The sequence below is a fragment of the Mandrillus leucophaeus genome, unplaced genomic scaffold, assembly GCF_000951045.1.
Source record: "Mandrillus leucophaeus isolate KB7577 unplaced genomic scaffold, Mleu.le_1.0 Scaffold643, whole genome shotgun sequence".
In the NCBI taxonomy this organism is placed as follows: domain Eukaryota; kingdom Metazoa; phylum Chordata; class Mammalia; order Primates; family Cercopithecidae; genus Mandrillus; species Mandrillus leucophaeus.
In genome coordinates this window covers 108546-127588 of record NW_012106953.1, presented here as the reverse complement: position 1 = coordinate 127588, position 19043 = coordinate 108546, and the positions used below count along the sequence as shown (strand labels likewise).

General features: G+C 40.6%; 1 protein-coding gene across 1 annotated transcript in view; it reads right to left on the bottom strand.

The window, feature by feature from the left end:
* LOC105554442 (chromosome unknown open reading frame, human C11orf97) overlaps positions 1-17628 on the bottom strand; it is a 25285-nt gene extending 7657 nt beyond the window's left edge. The window contains exons 1-3 of the mRNA XM_012000928.1: positions 17484-17628; positions 12431-12535; positions 1086-1211 (exon numbers count right to left, since the gene is read on the bottom strand). Of these exons, the coding sequence (XP_011856318.1) occupies positions 1086-1211; positions 12431-12535; positions 17484-17628 (376 nt within the window). The remainder of the gene's footprint in view (positions 1-1085; positions 1212-12430; positions 12536-17483) is intronic.
* Positions 17629-19043: the final 1415 nt, after the last annotated feature.

Sequence of the window (19043 nt, the reverse complement as noted above, 5' to 3'; positions counted from 1 at the left end):
ATTATATATTATAATTAATATATAATCTCACTCTGTCACCCAGACTGGAGTGCAGTGGTGCGATCTTGGCTCACTGCAACCTTTGCCTCCCAGGTTCAAGGAATTCTTCTGCCTCAGCCTCCCAAGTAGCTGGGATTACAGATGCGTGCCACCATGCCCGGCTAATTTTTGTATTTTTAGTAGAGATGGGTTTTCACCATGTTGGCCAGGCTGATCTCGAATTCCTGACCTCAGGTAATCTGCCCATCTTGGCCTCCTAAAGTACTGGGATTACAGGTGTGAGCCACTGTGGCCAGCCTATTATTGTATATATTAAGAATCTAGACTAAGCAATGCTATATAGCATTGCTATTATGATTCATATCTTGGTTGAGTACCAAGCTTGAATTTTATCTACTTCTCCCTTTTGACCCAGGGTAATCTCCCAATTGTAGGTCTATTTTAAGGACTTATGTACCTAGCTGCATGACCCTAGATTATCTGGACACTGTGCTTCCATATGAAGACCTCTGTCTTCCCCACATCCTGCTACAAATGTTCCTGGCAGACACTGGCTATGACAGTGAGGAATGAGTAATATTTTGTTCCAAAGTTTATGTCTGCTGAGGAACAACAGTATCCTGGGCCCAGTCTGGTGGCCTCATTCCTGGAATAAGGTGAAACTAAGAGTGCCAAGCAAAGTAGCTGTCATATTCTTCCTTCATTCCCTCATTTCCCTTTCCTCATTTCCACTGGGAAACAATGATCCTCTATCTAGAAGAAAAGACAGTGCAGGATTCCTCTTCACAAAGGCTGACTGTGTGCTAGAAAGTCTTGTGTAGATAGAAAGTAAAGAAAAAAGTCATGAGTGTAACCCAGAGGATGAACTTCTGTTGTATCCATGGGGGTAAATTGGTTAGATGAATTGTTACAGTTTGAGTTCTATAATGACATAATATGGCCAAATTAAAAGCAACCCAAGAGAAACAAGTCAAAGGAAGGTTGAATTCTGATTGAGATCTTTAAACAGAGCATATACCACTTGTCTGTAAACTACAAAGTCCCCTCAGGGGCTTCAGTGGAAGTCAAGGGCATCAGGGTCTTACTTCTCAGTCCTCCGTGCCTGGAATAGTACTTGGCTTGTGGCAATAAACTGTTTCTGCTCGGCAGTCCTGGCTTCAAGCCTTCCACAGGGAGATTCCTTTTAATGCTCCAAATCCCTTCCAGGGCCACTGTCAATATTTTTTAAAGGAAGAAAATAATTATTAGCATATTCTCTTTTTAGCACAGTATTTTAAAGATTTTAATTGGTGATTTTTTTTATTTATTTGGGTGTGGGTTTATTTGGTTTGACTAATCAAACCACCCAAATCTTTATCATTTGTTTAATCTTTTATTCCATTTCATTCATTCAACTATTCTCTATGCAATTAAACTTCTACAGTGCTCTTAGATCATTTAACTTGCCCCTAAACAAACAGATAATAGAAATATCCATAACAAAACAGAGAAGGATCAGGAATAAATAACAGTTAATAAATAGAATTAATTTAGTCAACTTTATCTGATTCTGATTTAATTCCTACAGTAAGAGAAAATATTTCCAAAGATAATAGGACCAAAAATCACTACATTAATTCATCCAATAGTTAATTCATCCAATAGATCCAAGAATCCTCTAAAAGCCACAAACTAGATGCTGTCTAATCTCCCCTTGAAAAAGAGCAACAATAAACTCACTGGATCCTGCATTTTAAAAATCATTGCAAAATACCTGGAAAGTGATGTTTACCCATTGATAATTACAGTTCTTGGACCCTGATGCCTTTCAATAAGGTTTAGCAAAGATTGGCAGTTGGTTATCCTCCATATCCTAAAATCACCTGGTTACGTTTTGAGACTCAGCAAACAAGCACGTGGTGAATGTCCACTGTGTAGAAAACTGCAACCCAAGTCTAGTAAGTTGGTGAATTTGGGTGAGTTGCCGTAAGTTGTTTTTCCCATTTCTAAGGCTGCAAATATTAATGCCAAACATTCTTCATAGATCCAAGGCTGCCCACTGGCGTCCTCACCGATATTTGATCCCTCTCTAAAGGGTTCCATAGCAAGTAATTACTAGCAGCATAGTCTCTGGGTTCAGAGGAGATCTGGGTTTTGATCTTAGTTCTACCATCTATCAGTTGTTTGATTTTGAACAAGTTATGTAACCCACTATATCTTAATTTCCTCAATTTTGAAATAGGGATGATAATATCTACTTGAAGGATTATTGTAGGATTTAGATGAGATGGCTGTAAAGTGCTTTGTACTCAATAAATGATAGCTTTTTTTTTACAGGGAGAATGATTTTTACTATCCAAGCATGGACTAAGATTCCGTGACTGAAGGTACAGTCATTGAACTGACTTGCCAAACTGTATGTCAATACCTGCCTCTCCTTTTTTACTCCTGAGTGGAGAAGCTGAAGTTATCTGTCGAGATTAGTTTCTCTCTTCTTCAAAGACCTTCAAGGAAGATTCCACAATCTCCTTCTGTTTAAGACCTTAGAAAGTTAAAGCTGTACCTTCTATCTAACCTAAATCTTCCCCTGCCATGCAAACCAGTTTCCTCTTCTATCCTGTTCAGAGATACAAAAGGGCTGCTCCCGAACTGAAGGAGATAGAGACACAAACAACCCTTCAAAAAATTCATGAATCCAGGAGCTGGTTTTTTGGAAAGATCAACAAAATTGATAGACCACTAGAAAGACTAATAAAGAAGAAAAGAGAGAAGAATCAAATAGATGTAATAAAAAATGATAAAGGGGATATCACCACCAATCCCACAGAAATACAAACTACCATCAGAGAATACTATAAACACCTGTATGCAGATAAACTAGAAAATCTAGAAGAAATGAAACAGTGTGGTCATTCCTCAAGGATCTAGAACTAGCAATACCATTTGACCCAGCCACCCCATTACTGGGCATATACCCAAAGGATTATAAATAATGCTGCTATAAAGACACAAGCACACGTATGTTTATTGTGGCACTATTCACAATAGCAAAGACTTAGAACCAACCCAAATGTCCATCAATGATAGACTGGATTAAGAAAATGTGGCACATATACACCATGGAATACTATGCAGCCGTAAGAAAGGATGAGTTCATGTCCTTCATAGGGACATGGATGAAGCTGGAAACCATAATTCTGAGCAAACTATCACAAGGACAGAAAACCAAACACTGTATGTTCTCACTCATATGTGGGAACTGAACAATGAGAACACATGGACACAGGGTGGGGAACATCAAACACCAGGGCCTTCCAGGGGTAGGGGAAGAGGAGAGGGATAGCATTAGGAGACATACCTAATGTAAATGAGTTAACGGGCACAGCACACCAACATGGCACATGTATGCATATGTAACAAACCTGCATGTGTGCACATGTACCCTAGAACTCAAAGTAAAATAATAATAAAAAAAAAAAAAAAAAAGAAAAGGGCTGCTCCCCAGCCTCTGGATAATAAACTCTAAAACTTAGTAGCCCATGACATTTATTTAATACCCCCAGTGCATGATACCCTGTGGGAGACCAAGGAAATAGATTTGGACTTGTGGTTGACACTTTGTGAAGATCCAGTACGTGGAAAGCAGTATAAAATCAGGAAGCAGAACTGTGCAGACAAATCACATCAAATTAGATGGAAGAATTGTACTAGTTAAGTGTAAGTGTGCTCTTTCACATGCAATCACAAGAATGTCATAGAGAAAAACAGCTGAAATATAAATGCCGATGCCCAGAAATGCATTAGAAACTCTCAAAGCAAAATATGGTTATGCATAAATATTTGCTATATTCAGGGATAATGGTTGTGGGAAAAAAATAATAGCCCCTCATACATGTGAAGTGATGTTTGGGTGAAGAAGTTCCAGAAGGTGATATATTTGACTGGATAAAAGCGGGTCTAGAAAAAACCGTGGATGCTCTCTGAGGCAGCTGCTTCTTTTAAGAGAAACTTAACTCCCTCAGCTCAGGGCATGTGCATTCCAGAAGGAGGAAGGCAGACAAAGCCAGAAAGACTTCAAGTGTCGACTCCTCTCAACTGAAAAAGAAAAGGGCAGCAGGCACAAAGGGAGAAGCTAGAAGAAAAGAATCAAATCTGTTCTTGAGGCTCAGAATCCTCTAGAGATTCCTCTTCTCTCTTCCCTTCTCATGCTTCCAACACTTTCCACTCAGAAACCTTTATAGGTGTATTTTTATACTGAATTTTAAAATGACTAAAGCATGCCTTTATGCCCAAAATTTTAGCCAGTAGGACCTGGTCTGGTTCTACAGGGAACGTAAGCTCACACCTTAAAAATATTTGAGTTCCTTTCAGCTCTCTCTGGACTGTAAATAATGAACATAGGAGCTTGAAAAGCCAGTTTAGAGCCATATCATCTGTACTTCTCTTGTGCAAACAAGGTCAGAGATTTGACTAGAGAAAGAAAAACATAAGTACTTTTAATTTATGTCTGGCGACTCCTAGGCTCTATAATTGTCTCGACATGCCTTTGGTGTCTAGCAAATTCCTCCTATATTGTAGGTGCAGAAAACATTTTAATTGAATGAAATAACAAATAACTCGTGTCTAGTAAATTCCTCCTATATTGTAGGTGCAGAAAACATTTTAATTGAATGAAATAATGAAATATATCCACACTTGCTTGGCAACATTTTGCACTTTCTAAGCTTGTACTTAATGTAGTAAATAAACTAGATTCAAAATTAAGTTTCCATGTATTAAGGCACATGTAGAACTCATTAATGTATTTGGCAATATACTTCTGAAATTCATTGGAAAAGGAAGTGTTATGTAAGGGGAAAATTAATAAGTTTATTAATCAAATTTTTCATGACTACTATAACCTTTGTAGGTTTTAGCCAGAAAAATACAAAAGCCCTTGCAACTTGCAAACATTAAATTAATACATCACTTTATTTCTGCAAAGTCCTTTATAGAATAGAAATGCAGAAATAGTTTTAAAATAAACAATACAATAAATGTACTAGTTCCATAATGAATGTCTCACAAGCCTACATTTTTCTTTTCTTTCTTTCTTTCTTTTTTTTTTTCTTGAGACAGAGTCTTGCTCTGTTGTCCAAGCTGAAGTGCAGTGGTGAGATCTCAGCTCACTGCAACATTCGCCTCCTGGGTTCAAGCAATTATCCTGCCTCAGCCTGGAGAGTAGCTGGGACCACAGGCGCACGCTACCAGGCCTGGCTAATTTTTGTATTTTTAGTAGAGACAAGGTTTCACCATGTTGCCTGGGCTGGTTTCGAACTCCTGACCTCATGTGATCAGCCCACCTTGGCCTCCCAAAGTGTTGGGATTACAGGCATGAGCCACTGCACTCAGCCAATTCTACATTTTTGTTTTTGAAAAGTTGTAAGGAAAGGAAAATCTTCAGGAAATCACTGAGAATATATGAATGATGGACATTAGCTAAATTCTTCCTTATCCAGAAAGTTCTATAAGTTGCCCAAATTCCATTTTATCTGATTAAAAGATCTGATGAGAAAATTACACTCCTTTTTTTTTTTTTTTTCAGTATGAGGTTAACCTTTTCAAGTAGACCCAGGTTCTTTGTCCTTATCTGATAGGAATGTGGAAAGCCTCTGAAACCCGTTTTACCTCAAATTTGAACCTGGAGGCTAAACTGAAACTGAACTTAGAGAAAACTAGCAACATTTCTCTTTTTTTAACTGAATAGAACACTATTTGCTACTAAATCAATTTCAAATCTCTGTTCCTCTCCGAAGGCATAATCTTATGTTTTAAAGAGAGATGGAAGAACCCAATGACTAAGAGCAAGAACATTAGCTTCTGACAAATCTGCATCCAGGTATCAGTGATTGGACAAGTCACCCCCTGAGCCTCAGCTTCAAGTTCTTCAAAATGTGAATTAAAAGAGCATATATCTCACTGGTTATTGCAAGAATTAAAAGAGATTATTTGCAAAAAAATGTATCATGTGCAGAAGAAACTCTGCAAATGATAACCATTATCACTATTATTATCACCATAATTCCCAACATCAACATCATCATATAAAAAGACATCCCTAACTCTCACCCTGGCATCCAGTGCTTCTAACTCAGCCCATGTATCGCTGCATCAAGAGCCTACAAGGAATCAAAAGTCCACAGAAGGGAGGACAAGAGGCCTGTCAGCCCATTGTTTCTATTGTCACTAATGGCATTCCCTAGACCCAAGTATAGAGTGCAAAGTAACAACCACATGAGACACCTTGTCCATTTCAGTGTCTTCACAGCCCTTATTAGCTGTAGTCACAATATGACCACAAGAACAAGTAGGACAGCTCATTCAGATAAGAGCCCCAGTCTGAACAACTCTTTCTCCTGAGTCTCACTAGCTGTGCAACCAATGGTATCCCCAAAGAAATAAAATGTTCATTCTGTTCAACATCCATAAAACTCAACTTCTGAACCTTTTGATTTTTTTTTTACCAATTTCATTCAACCAAAGGAGAAGAGAAAAAGCACAGAAATAACCACACGACTTCTGGGTACTTCCATAATTGTCACTGTCAACTCATTCAAAAATAAAACATGCTATGATTTAAGTTGTTTACCTCCAGGACAGATCGCGCTCTTAACAGACTCTTCAATAAGTTCACCTATGTTTTGCTACATAGCCCAGTATTGCAGTATTTTATCTATGGTTAAGGAAAATCCAGTCTGGACTCTTACTGAAGTCCCACCTTCAACAATCAATTACTTTGTTGTGAGAGTATATGGAGTTGATTGTCTTAAAATTCAAACAAACCCAGCTAATTCATACATAGCTACAAATATGCTGAGATCCATGCATATATGTTGGGGTCTCTAGAATTTAGACAGGCTTGGGAATATCTGCAAAATAGTATGTAGTGTTTATCCAAAGTCACAAATTCAAATATACATAGGAAGAGGCCAGGCCAGTAATATAAGTAAAGCTGGCCAGGGGTAAGAAATAATTGGTTCTCCCAGTCTTTCCCTTTTTTACTACTTTTGATGAAGGCATCATACAAGAGAAACAATTTTTTCTATTTCTACAATGAGAAGAAAAAACCTGCAGTGGGCACGTGAACATACATAACTTGTGATGTTTCCTACTGGAGTAGGGAACTTGGTGTAGGATGCTGAACAGTGGAGTGGGCAGGTCAGCATGGGGCATTGTAACCCAACCCCAGCCACTGTTGCCTGATGCAAATGGTGCCTTGGTGTTGTCAAATCATCCTTTACCCTCCCTGCTCCATCACCACTCAAGAAAATCTAGACATCTAGTTTGTATATAAAATTTCTATTTTAAAATATTGACAACTGGTTCAGATATTTAAAAAATATACTGCAGGGCAAATAAATATGTCTGCAAGGTGAACCTGGCATACGGGTCAGCATTTTGGGATCTTGAGCCAAACTAAGGTACCTCTCACAGTCTAATTAGATGTGGAACATGGTGGTCTGGTGTGGAGATAGGGGATGGCTCTGTGGTTTTGCATTTGGACCTTAGGCCATGCTATTCATTGGGATGGGTGATATAAGGGAAGCAGCAAGTCGGGGAGAGGTGTGAGTTTTTTGTGTGTTTTTGTTTGTTTGTTTGTTTTGAGACAGAGTCTCACTCTGTCTCCCAGGCTGCAGTGCAGTGGCGGAGCCCGGCTTATAGCAAGCTTCCGGGTTCACGCCATTCTCCTGCCTCAGCCTCCCGAGTAGCTGGCACTACAGGCGCCCACCGCTGCACCCGGCTAATTTTTTTTTGTATGTTTAGTAGAGACAGGGTTTCACCGTGTTAGCTAGGATGGTCCCGATCTCCTGATCTCGTGATCTGCCCGTCTCAGCCTCCCAAAGTGCTGGGATTACAGGCATTAGCCACCGTGACCGTCCCAGAGGTGTGAGTTTTGTTTTGGTCATGTTGGGCCTGAGTTATCTTATGACTTATGGGACATCCAGGAAAAGAAGTTTACCTGCAGGGACACATTTCAGAGGCATCCTAGAGAGGCCATAGTGGAAAGTCTGAGAAAATCCCAGGAAACCTAATGGAACAAGATTATAAGACTGTCGGAAACATTCTGATAAACATCAAGATTTGGAGAATGGAGTGAATAAAAAGAGTGCTTAACAGAGGGTGAGAAAGAAGTAGAGGGAGAATCAGGACAGTATCATGGAATTTGAGAAAGGAACAAGGCTGAAGGAGAGAGCCATCAACTATGTCAAATGTTGCAGAAAGCTCAAGCCACCTAGAGGCAGAACAGTATCCACTGCATTTAGCCATAATGTGTCACCAGAGACACCATAGTGAGTAGAAAGTCAATGGGATTGGGAGTCAGATCTGAATTTGGATCTGGTTCTGCTACTTAATGCATAACCTTGGGCAAGTTAAAAACCTCTCAAAATCTCAGTTTACTCATCCTAAGATGGGGATCAGAATATCAATATCATATAGCTTTGTGAGGATTTGGGGTAAGCAAAATTAAGCCCCTATCCTCAGATAGCTTGTGTTCTAGTGGGACAGATAGCCAAAAAAGAAGTATATAAAGAAAGATGGATGCTCCTCGACTTACAATGGAGTTACATCCTGAAAAACCTATCATAAGTTGAAAAAAAATTCTAAGTAGAAAATATATTTCATACACTTAACCTACCAAACATCATAGCTTGGCCTAGCCTACCTTAAACATGCTCAGAACACTTACATTAGAATGGCTAACTAGAAGCTGCGGCTCATGACCACTGCCCAGCATTGCAAACGAGTGTCATACGGCATATCACTAGCCCAGGAAAAAAGCAACTTTCACACCATCACATTGAAAAATCATTAAGTTGAACCGCGATAAGTTGGGGACTGTCTGCATAAAATTTCAGGTAGCAATAGAAAACAGGAGAAAGAAGAAAGCAGTATAAGGGATTAGAAGGTGACTTGGAGGACAGTTTCTATTTTGACCTGCTGGAGCGGAAAGGCCTCTCTGAGAAGACGGCATATGCAGTTGAAGCCTGAATGAAGAGAGAGGAAGACATCTGAATGTCTGGGTGACATTTAAATGTCCCAAGGGGTAAAAATGGGTTTGGCATGTTCCGAAATGTCAAGAAAGCCTGTGTGGTTAAAGTGGAGTGGGAAAGTATAGGAGATGAGATCAGAGAGGTGAGCTGGCCGTAGAAGCATGAAATCTAGTCTCAGAATAATAAAAAGCCATCAGACAGCTTTAAGCATGGAGGTGACATGTAACGATTTATGTTTGTAAAAGATCCCTCTGGTTTCAGTGCAGAGAATTAACAGTAGCAGGGGCAGTAGTAGAGGCTGTTATAGGATGCTATTGCCAGGCCTGCAAAAGGTGACAGGGGCTTGGCAACCGTGCTGGTGGGGGATTTAGGATATATACTGAATTCAACAGAATTGGCTGATAGACTGGATATGGAGTTTGAGGAACTAACTTCTAGGTGTTTGGTGGTACCATCTCATGATATGGGAAAGACCTATGGGTTTTTAAAAGCCTGGGGGTAGAGAATAAGAGTTCTGTTCTGGACATCTTAAGGTTGAGAGGCCTATTCGACATCCAAGTGGAGAATCAAGTAGGTTTTGGGATTTAAAGGGAAAAGTATGGGGTAGAAATAAAAACTGCTGGAGTCATTAGCCCAATAGGGCTAGATCTCCCAAGGTGTGAGGGTAGGTAGAGAAAAGAGCCTGTGACTGAGCCCTCTAAATTATACAGGCTAGGAGGAGGGAGAGCCAGCAAAGAAGATGGAGAAAGAATAGCTAAAGAGGTAGGAGCAAAACCAGGAAAATGGAGCATTGTGACCTACAGGCCAAGCTAAGAAAGTGTTTTTAGAGGGAAGGAGAAAACAACTACATCAGACGTTACAGAGAGGTTGAGTATGTTGGAGGGATCATTGGATTTGACCTTCAAAAGGAAGGCTATTTGCAATCCTGGGAAAGAACAGTTTCCCTGGACCCATGGGAGCAAACGCTTAATTAGAATAGGTGAAGTAGCAAAGGAGAAGTAAAGGGATGGAGAAAATGGTTAACATGTACTTATATTTTAAAATAGTAGCTATAGGAACCACACAATTCTCTAAAAGTCTTATGCAAAATTCTGCATGTATGTAACAAGATGTGTCTTCCAGGAAAAGAAGCCAGGGCTGTCATCAGATATATAAAGGAGGGGTCACTGCAAACTGAACTAGAAGCAAAGGTTCAATGACTGGCCTCTAGGCTCTGAGGCTAGGCTGGAAGAGTGTGGCACCCTCGCTAGATGCTAATTCCCTGTTCTGGCCAATGGTATGTGGCTTCTAGCCATGACATATATTTTAAAAAGAGCAGGATTTCCCACAAGTATATCATTTAAAAACCCAAAGTTATAGAATCTATTCTCAGCATTGAAAGATTTTTCTAGGCTAAAATAGTACCTCTGTGCCACCTCTAGTGGATGTTATTTTAAAAAGCAGCCAGACAGTCTTCATTTTATATAAAGGATATTTGAAAAGATTGCTTAGGAAAATGAATTTTTATAAACCAAATGATACATCCTATTCACTCAGACTGTCTCACAATCTAATGTATCCAATAAGAATAATACAACATACAGCTAGTGTATAAACTAGCTTTTATATAGATTTTTAAAACAATGAAGATAAATCCAAAATATAACAGTATAGACTTAGAAAAAAATGTTAAACACCAGGAAAATAGTACACGTAGGCAGGGCTTCCCAGCTGAAATCTAGTAGGTCATGCCGCATCCATTCGTTTAATTCAAAATAGACTTTAAAACTTTCCTTGAAGATATTGTGGGAGCAAATTGCACCGTTTTATTGGTCTCTCCTTTTATAAGAATGGGTCATACGAGAAGACCCAAAGGAGTTTCTATGTCTGCTTTAGAAATGTAAAGTGGGGTCGGACGCGGTGGCTCACACCTGTAATCCCAGCACATTGGGAGGCCACGGCGGGCGGATCACTAGGTCAGGAGTTCAAGACCAACCTGACCAACATGGTGAAACCCCATCTCTACTAAAACTACAAAAATTAGCTGGGCGTGGTGCTGTGTGCCTGTAATCCCAGCTACTCAGGAGAATGAGGCAGAAGAATCGCTTGAATCCAGGAGGTGGAGGTTGCAGTGAGCAGAGATTGTGCCACTGTACTCCAGCCTGGGTGACAGAGCGAGACTCTGTTCCAAAAAAAAAAAAAAAAAAGTACAGTGGGGACAACATACATCATGTAATCTGAAATGATGGACTTCTGGTCCTGCAGCCTATCTCTTAGGAATCCTTAGTGAATTGGGACCTCACTCGCAGGTTGACCAACAATTCTCCATAAAGAATGTCAAGGTCTCTTAATGAAGGAGTCTATGCAATACAATAGTTTTGTTATTTCTTCTAGCAACTGCTGATACCCAAGAGTGTCACAATAAAAATCTGATGATTGGGATAGCATGAAATATACATCTAGTAATCGTTGAGAAGGAACCATGAATAAGAAGGGTGTCAGCAGTTTCAAACTAACATCTGGGATTCTGGGGCTCCTAGAGCATCTCTTTCACACATGAACGATCAATAAGAGCTATCAGTGCTCAGATCCTTTATGGGATGAAATCCTTGGATGATTAGGTTCTGCTAAGTCAGTGATTTGCAAAGTCAGGTACTGGACCAGCAGCATCAATATCATCTGGTAATTTTGTAGAAATCCAAATTCTTGGGCCTCACTGCAGACCTACTGAGCCAGATATGCCAGGGGTGGCGCCCAGCAATCTGCTTTTAACGAGCTCCCAGGTAATTCTGATGCAAATCTAAAGTTTGGAAACCACTGTTACTTGTCATACCTATATTGATAAAGATTAAAGATATTATTGTGTTTTTCAGGCACTTGGAAAACATTGTACATGTCATTAAATAGAAATAACTCCACCAAGAAAGTGGGACAGGAAAGTACATATTGATATCTACCTCTTTTTTTGTTTGTTTGTTTGATATGGAGTCTCGCTCTGTCGCCCAGGCTGGAGTGCAGTGGCACGATCTTGGCTTACTGCAAGCTCCACCTCCAGGTTTACGCCATTCTCCTGTGTCAGCCTCCTGAGTAGCTGGGACTACAGGCACCACCACGACGCCTGGCTAATTTTTTGTATTGTTAGTAGAGATGGGGTTTCACCGTTTTAGCTAGGACAGTCTCGATCTCCTGACCTCGTGATCCACCCACCTCGGCCTCCCAAAGTGCTGGGATTACAGGCGTGAGCCACCACACCCAGCCTATTTTTTTTTTAGATATGAAAGTTTATTTGGATATAAGCAAATTAATTATAAACTAGTTCAAGAACTTCCCAAAAACCTATTTTTACTTCAATAGTATGGTTTTATAATAAAATACTCTGTCATCAAATAAGCAATTTCATATTCATTTCACAAATATACTTCATTTGTCACTGAGATTACCTGCAGCTGGATTTTTAATGTGGCATTCATCTCTCTTAATATAAAGTTCTTCTTCCAGTACTTCCTTAATTCTCTTATGTGGCTCACAATATAAAAATTTCTTCCCTATAAAGGCATTAACAAAATCAATTACTTAATATAAATTCTGCCCAATCTTCTAGCCATTATATCTACATGATAACAATTTTTTAAAAAGAAGACATGTTATTCCATACAAATATCAGACAATTTGCCCTGAAGGCTCTATCTTGGAAAGATCTCTTCCATGGGAACTTTAGGTTCTTTTGGGACTTCACGTTTTCATGTAATTCCTGAACTTGTAGGGTAAGTTTCAGGTACCTCTTTTAGGTGTTAGGAAGAAATATATAAAGTTTTCTCATTAGCTTCAAGAAAACTTGCACTCATTTATTCAATGAACTCTTATTAAAGACCTACTCTGTGACAAGCATTTGGCTAGGGGCTGAAGACAGAACAATGAATAAGACAGATGTGTGTATGGAGCTTACAATCCAGGTACAGAAGAGAGAACAAAATCTCAGCATTTTTAAATCGTCATTTTAAACGAGTGAAACTGAATTGTAGTAGTGAACCACTTATGGACATAGGACTTTTCCCTGGCCACTATATCTGGACCTATAGGACATGACTACTACAGTCAAGGACTGAATTGTTTGTTCTAAACACCGTAGCTACATTTCTTCTGCTCAGTCCAGATGTCAGAACTCCAGAGAAACAGAAGAGCTCTGTGTTACTGGGCCTACTCATATCCGCAGTCTCTCCTGTCAGCCTCTCTCTCTTGCTCTCTGAGCTCCAGCCACATGGCCCTTCCGTTCATTCCTACCTTTGCACATGCTGTTTTTGCTACCTGAGCTGCCTTTCTCCTGGTTTTGCCTATATAACTTCTACTCAAATTTTAGGTCTTGCCTTAAACATCAGTTCTTTAGGGAAACTTTCCCTTACGCCACAATCTGGAAAGGACTTTCTATCATGGCACCCTACTTTATTTTTCATTTTACTTACTGCATTTTGGATACAGCTTCATTTCTTTACATACAATTATTTGTGTAGCTATTCATTTAATATCTATCTTCTTTACCAGATCACAGACCCCATAAGGGCAGGGATGTTGCCTCTTCAGTTCATCAGAGTCTTAGAATAGAGCTTGATGTAATAATAAATGCTCAACAAATGTGTGTCCAGTTAGAACTAAGCACTGTTAAATTAGAGCTCTAACTAAAGACTATTCTGTGTGCATGTCTGTCAATGCAGTTATACAGTCACTGTGAATGTCAGTGAACCGGTAGTTCTAATCTCAGTACCCAAAAGCTCAATTCAAGGAACCATTGAAAACCTAAACTTTAGTTGTTTATGATTTGATTTTAAACTCCCATGTATATGGGCAGGTATCTCATCTTTTCCAGACTAATCAATAAACAACACAAGTGAGTCAATTTGACAGGGATGCAGACTGGCACAAATGGGGCGAGAGACCTGCTGCTTCCGGCAGTGATCCCAGGTCATTCCCAGTCATGAAGATCCAGACACACCCTCAGACATGAAAAAGTTAGAATTACATACTTTCAGGGTCTCATTCTTGTTTCCCCAAAGCTGGAAGTCATATGAATAAAATATGGGAACAGCATTACTGAAGCCTAACTTTGGTTTAATCTGTTAAATCATGATCTTCAAGCAGAAAAAGGGTTCACAAACTTGGCTAGGAAGAAAACTAAGCCTATAACAGAACAACAGAAAGGAAAAGATCACCTGCTGTCAGTTCAGGTCTCCTGATAAATTTCAGTCCTGCTGCTAGGAAAATGTACAGAAGAAATCACTAAAGGTGATTTGAAGAATTGTGGTAATTGGGAGAGTACTAAGGAGCTAGTACGAACAAATATCTCCTGCTCAGGAGAAGAAAGGAAAGGAGGGGAGAGAAAGGGAGGGGAGAGGAGAGAGAACTTTCAGGCAGAAAAAGTTTTCACAAACTTGGCTAGGAAGGAAGGGAGAGGAGAGGAAAGGAAAAAGGGAAAGAAAGGAGAAAGGAGAAAAGAAAGGAAAGGAAAGGGGAAAGGAAAGGAGAAAGGAAAGGAGAAAGAAAAGAGGAAAGGAAAAAGGAAAGAAAAGGAGAAAGGGAAAGAAAAGGAAGGGAAAGAAAATAAAAAAAAGAAAAAAGGAAGAAAGGGAAAGAGAGAAAGAAAATTCTACAAACTCTAACATAGCAGTTTGATGTTGATCTTTACCAGCATTTTGAGTGGACTGGTCGATAGATGTCTTGTTTATATAGACATGAGGAGCTGTGATCACTGAGAAGGATAACTAAGAACAATGTTATTCCAGAATTTCTTTTGAAACAATATTATTCCAGGTTTTTGGGATTCTTTGTTGTTGTTGTTGTTTGTTTTTTTGCTGAGAGCTAATAACAATTGCATCTTACATATATTACTATTTCCCTTTCTCACAATGACCTATGGGCAAGTATAATTATTCCTGTTTTATAGTTGAGCAAGTAGCTTCCTTAAGTCATAAAACTAAAATCATGAAAATGAGAAGCCACACTTACCTGAGTCTCCCAAGCTCCTAGGGTTATTAAAAATTGTTTATAGTTTATTACAACCCATAGTTATAGATCAACTGCACTCTACTAATCAGTTCATACCTAGAATACAGGTTTCAGTGATTTGATACATTGGAGATTGTTGGAAGAAGTGGCCAGCCAGCCAGGTTAGAGCACTACAAGTGATCTTAAAGGTGACATTGGCCAGGCACGGTGACTCACGCTTGTAATCCCTGAATTTTGGGAGGCTGAGGTGGGCGGATCACTTGAGGTCAGGAGTCCAAGACCAGCCTGGCAAACATGGTGAAACCCTATCTCTATTAAAAATACAACAATTAGCCAGGTGTGATGGTGCGTGCCTGTGGTCCCAGCTACCTGGGAGGCAAAAGAATTGCTTGAACCCGGGAGGGGGAAGTTGCAGTGAGCCAAGATTGTGCCACTGCACTCCAGCCTGGGCGACAGAGTGAGGCTCCATCTCCAAAAAAAAAAAAAAAGCAAAAATTAAATAAAATAAAGGTGACATTAAGTCTATGAAAGATTTGGTTGGTGCTCAAATAGCCGCCTTTATATAATTCAAGGATGTTTACCTGGGAAACAACCACACTTCGTGTTTGAGAGCAGTCCTGTGATTAGGGAGTAGAAGCTGTAGAGAGACTGAAGACTTTTCCAATAATTAGAGACATTTGAAAATTGACTGAGTACTTTGTGCTTGTGCGAACAGCCTGTCTCTACTTAGGCTGAGCCCCTAAAAGGAGGTTCTGATGGAGGCTGAGGCAGGAACTCTTTCATTTTCCCACTCCAACTTTGTGAGCTTGTGAAAGTTTGGACATCTACCTTAAGACATTAGTCCTTTCCCTGAAACTTGTCCAATGCCTGGCATGTAGTAAAGACTCAATATATGTTAAATTGATGAGTGAATGTTAATCCCACCTTTTACTCCTAGAGCCACAGGACTAAAGAAACTTAGATACTAGCATCTTTAATGGGGAAGTTTCCTGATAGAATTTGAAGTAGGAGGCCGGGCACGGTGGCTCATGCCTGTAATCCCAGCAATTTGGGAGGCTGAGGCGAGTGGATCACTCAAGGCCAGGAGTTGAAGACCAGCCTGGCCAACTTAGCGATACCCTGTCTCTACTAAAAATGAGAAAAAATTAGCCGGACATGGTGGTGTGTGCCTGTAATCTCAGCTACTCAGGAGGCTGATGCATGAGAATTGCTTGAACCCAGGAGGTGGAGTTGCAGTGAGCCCAGATCATGCCACTGCACTCCAGCCTGGCAACAGAGCTGTCTAAAAATCATAATAATCATAATAATTTTAAGTAGGAGTAAAGGATCTCCATTACCCAAATATACTGAGTTTATGTGGGTAATCTCCATTACCCAAATATACTGAATTTATTAAATATATCTAAGCAAGGCCTCTGCATGCTGCTGATAATAACACAAGGAATGACGTTTCATAGTCATACTGGAGCTGATGCCCAGGGAAGAGGCCCCTTTCACCAGGAGGCAGTGGTTCTGTAACTCCTTGATGAGGTCTCTGGGGAGGAGAGTGTGTGGTCCACCAAAGGAGGTGCTTCGGCCCAACCCTCTCTCCTGGGGCCCGCCAGCGCAGAGGAACCGTGGAGAACCCCAGTCTGCTCTCCAGAAAGACAATCAAGGAGGCGCTGCAGAAGGGCTGGAAACTACTCTGTTCCTCTGGTCTATTATTCTCACCATCATTCCTTAGCACCTACTGAAGACCTGGGGTGCAAGAGGCTGTGAAATATCTGTTAATTCATGAAACAGTATGGGTGAGTAACAACCTGGCTAGGACCCAAATTACAGCCACTTCCACTGTGGCTGTGGGCCAGAACTGTCTTTACCTATTTGAATATTGTGTGTTTGGCAGGGCAGAGAGCAAAGAACAGTGCGTTAAAATGTGACCCATAATTATGAGATTCTAAAAGGATTGGGTAGTTGTAGACTGAGAGTCCAAGAGATGGAAGTTAAAAGTGATTTAAGTATTTCACCTGCACTGACTGACTGTGGCAAGTCACTTTCTTTCCTCTGGTCTAGATCTCAATTTCCTCATCTGTAAAATGAAATAACTGGCAAAATGAGCTGCGTGTTTCTAAGGGTGTATACGCATGCATACATACACATACATATACATATACAAATGCATGTATAAAATGGTATACATATAAATGTGTGTGTATGTGTGTGTGTGTGTGTGTGTGTGTGTGTGTAATTCCTTTCAGAAGAATGCAACTACCGATTAAATCGGAGCTGATGTCCAGACCCTGGGTTCAGGCAGGCTATTGGGAAGGAGGGCTTGGAAAGATGAACCGATGCTTTCTGCCACAGTGCCATCATCTCTGGCTCTGTCAAAAGCAGCAGCTCCACCTCCCCTGCCCCAAACCTTCTCAGCCAGGTCCACTGCGGTTTCCCCCAGCTGCCCAGTCACTCGTTCTCCACGCCCCTCCTCCCGGTAGCGTCCGCAGCGGGAGCTGAACTCACACTGCTGGCCGTGCTCTACGCGGCCGCGGCCGGGCTCCTCTCGCGCCTCGCACCCCAGCCCTGCCGGCGGCGGAGGCTGCTCCTCTTCGCGACACGCCTCAGGCGCCACCATTGCGGTCACCACTACTGCCTCCTCGCCTGTCATGCCGCAGCTGTCTTCTGAGAGCCCCGGGCACTGTTTTTTTCTCAGCTCAGTCGCAGGCCGCCAGGCACGCGAGGCGTCTCGGGTTGCCATAGTGACCGCCGATTCTCCCCGCCCCTGGCCCGCCTTCCGAGGCCCTAGGTATCTCGCGCGCCAAAGAGGGCGCTGAAGTTATGGGGCTGGGGTTATTATTATCATTGACCTAAGCAAAGGACTTTCCATTAATTTCTCGTTAATTTCTCACACGAGCTCGGCAAGAGAGGCTTTACTATTCCCAGATACAGAATCTGAGATTCAGAAAAAGCGAAGGAAACTGCATGAGGCCTCATAGCGAGGAAGCGGCACCGTTGGAATGTGGACTCAGAAGTCTGGTCCCAAAGCCGACAGAATAGATCACTGCCCAGAACAGAAAAGTTAGAAGTGGAACCGGTGTGCAGGTGAGTACAAGGCACGGTTGCTGGTTTCACGCAGCCTTGTGCCTGTCGCATCCCACTCCCTGCTACACACACGCAACATGATTGAATAAGTAAATGCTGATGAATCCCAACTTTCACGTTGTAAATTATTACTATCATTAAGCAAATTGTAGTTTCCAAGCTCTTTTGTATTCACAAAACTAATAAACTAATAACTAACTTTGCAGATGAAATCAAATTCAGCAAATTTTAATTTGAAGAGCAAGTAGAAAAATTCAGGGTTTTATTTGGAGCATAAGGTTGCTTTTGTCTTGGTTTTGGTTTTGCAGTCCTTTAAAAATGGATTACGTTGTGGTGTTAATTTTATGAAAGTTGAATGTGCATTGTTTTATAGTATTAAATCGTTCTACCAGGCTTGCAACCAAATACAGGAGACCTCCTCTGTCTCCATTGTACCCCAGAGCCAAACACTTTTAATACCAAATCCTTATATTGCTGCTTTTTATGTTTTTCAATTTTAGATATCATGTTGATTTTCATACTCCCTGTGTCACATATACTTACTGCTCCTTTATACTACTATTATAGATAAATTGAAATTTTGACTAGAGTAATATTTAATGTTTACATTACTATCACAATTATATTAGGCTAGTCTTGCATTGCTATATACTTGAAACGGGGTAATTTATAAAGAAAAAAGATTTAATTGGCTCACAGTTCTGCAGGCTTTACAGGAAGCACGATGCTGGCATCTGCTTGGCTTCTGGTGAAGCCTCTAGAAACTTACAATCATGGTGGAAGACAAAGGAGGAACAGGCAGCTCACATAGCAAAAGCAGGAGATCACGCTCTCTCTCTTTCTTTCTCTCTCTCTCTCTGTAGAGTGATATCTATCTATATTTTATATATATAGAGAGAGGCAATTAAAAGGTTGTGTGGAAGGGTTGTATTCCTTTTTTATATCTCTGTATTTTTGCACTATTTTCTGAGAGATTTTCTG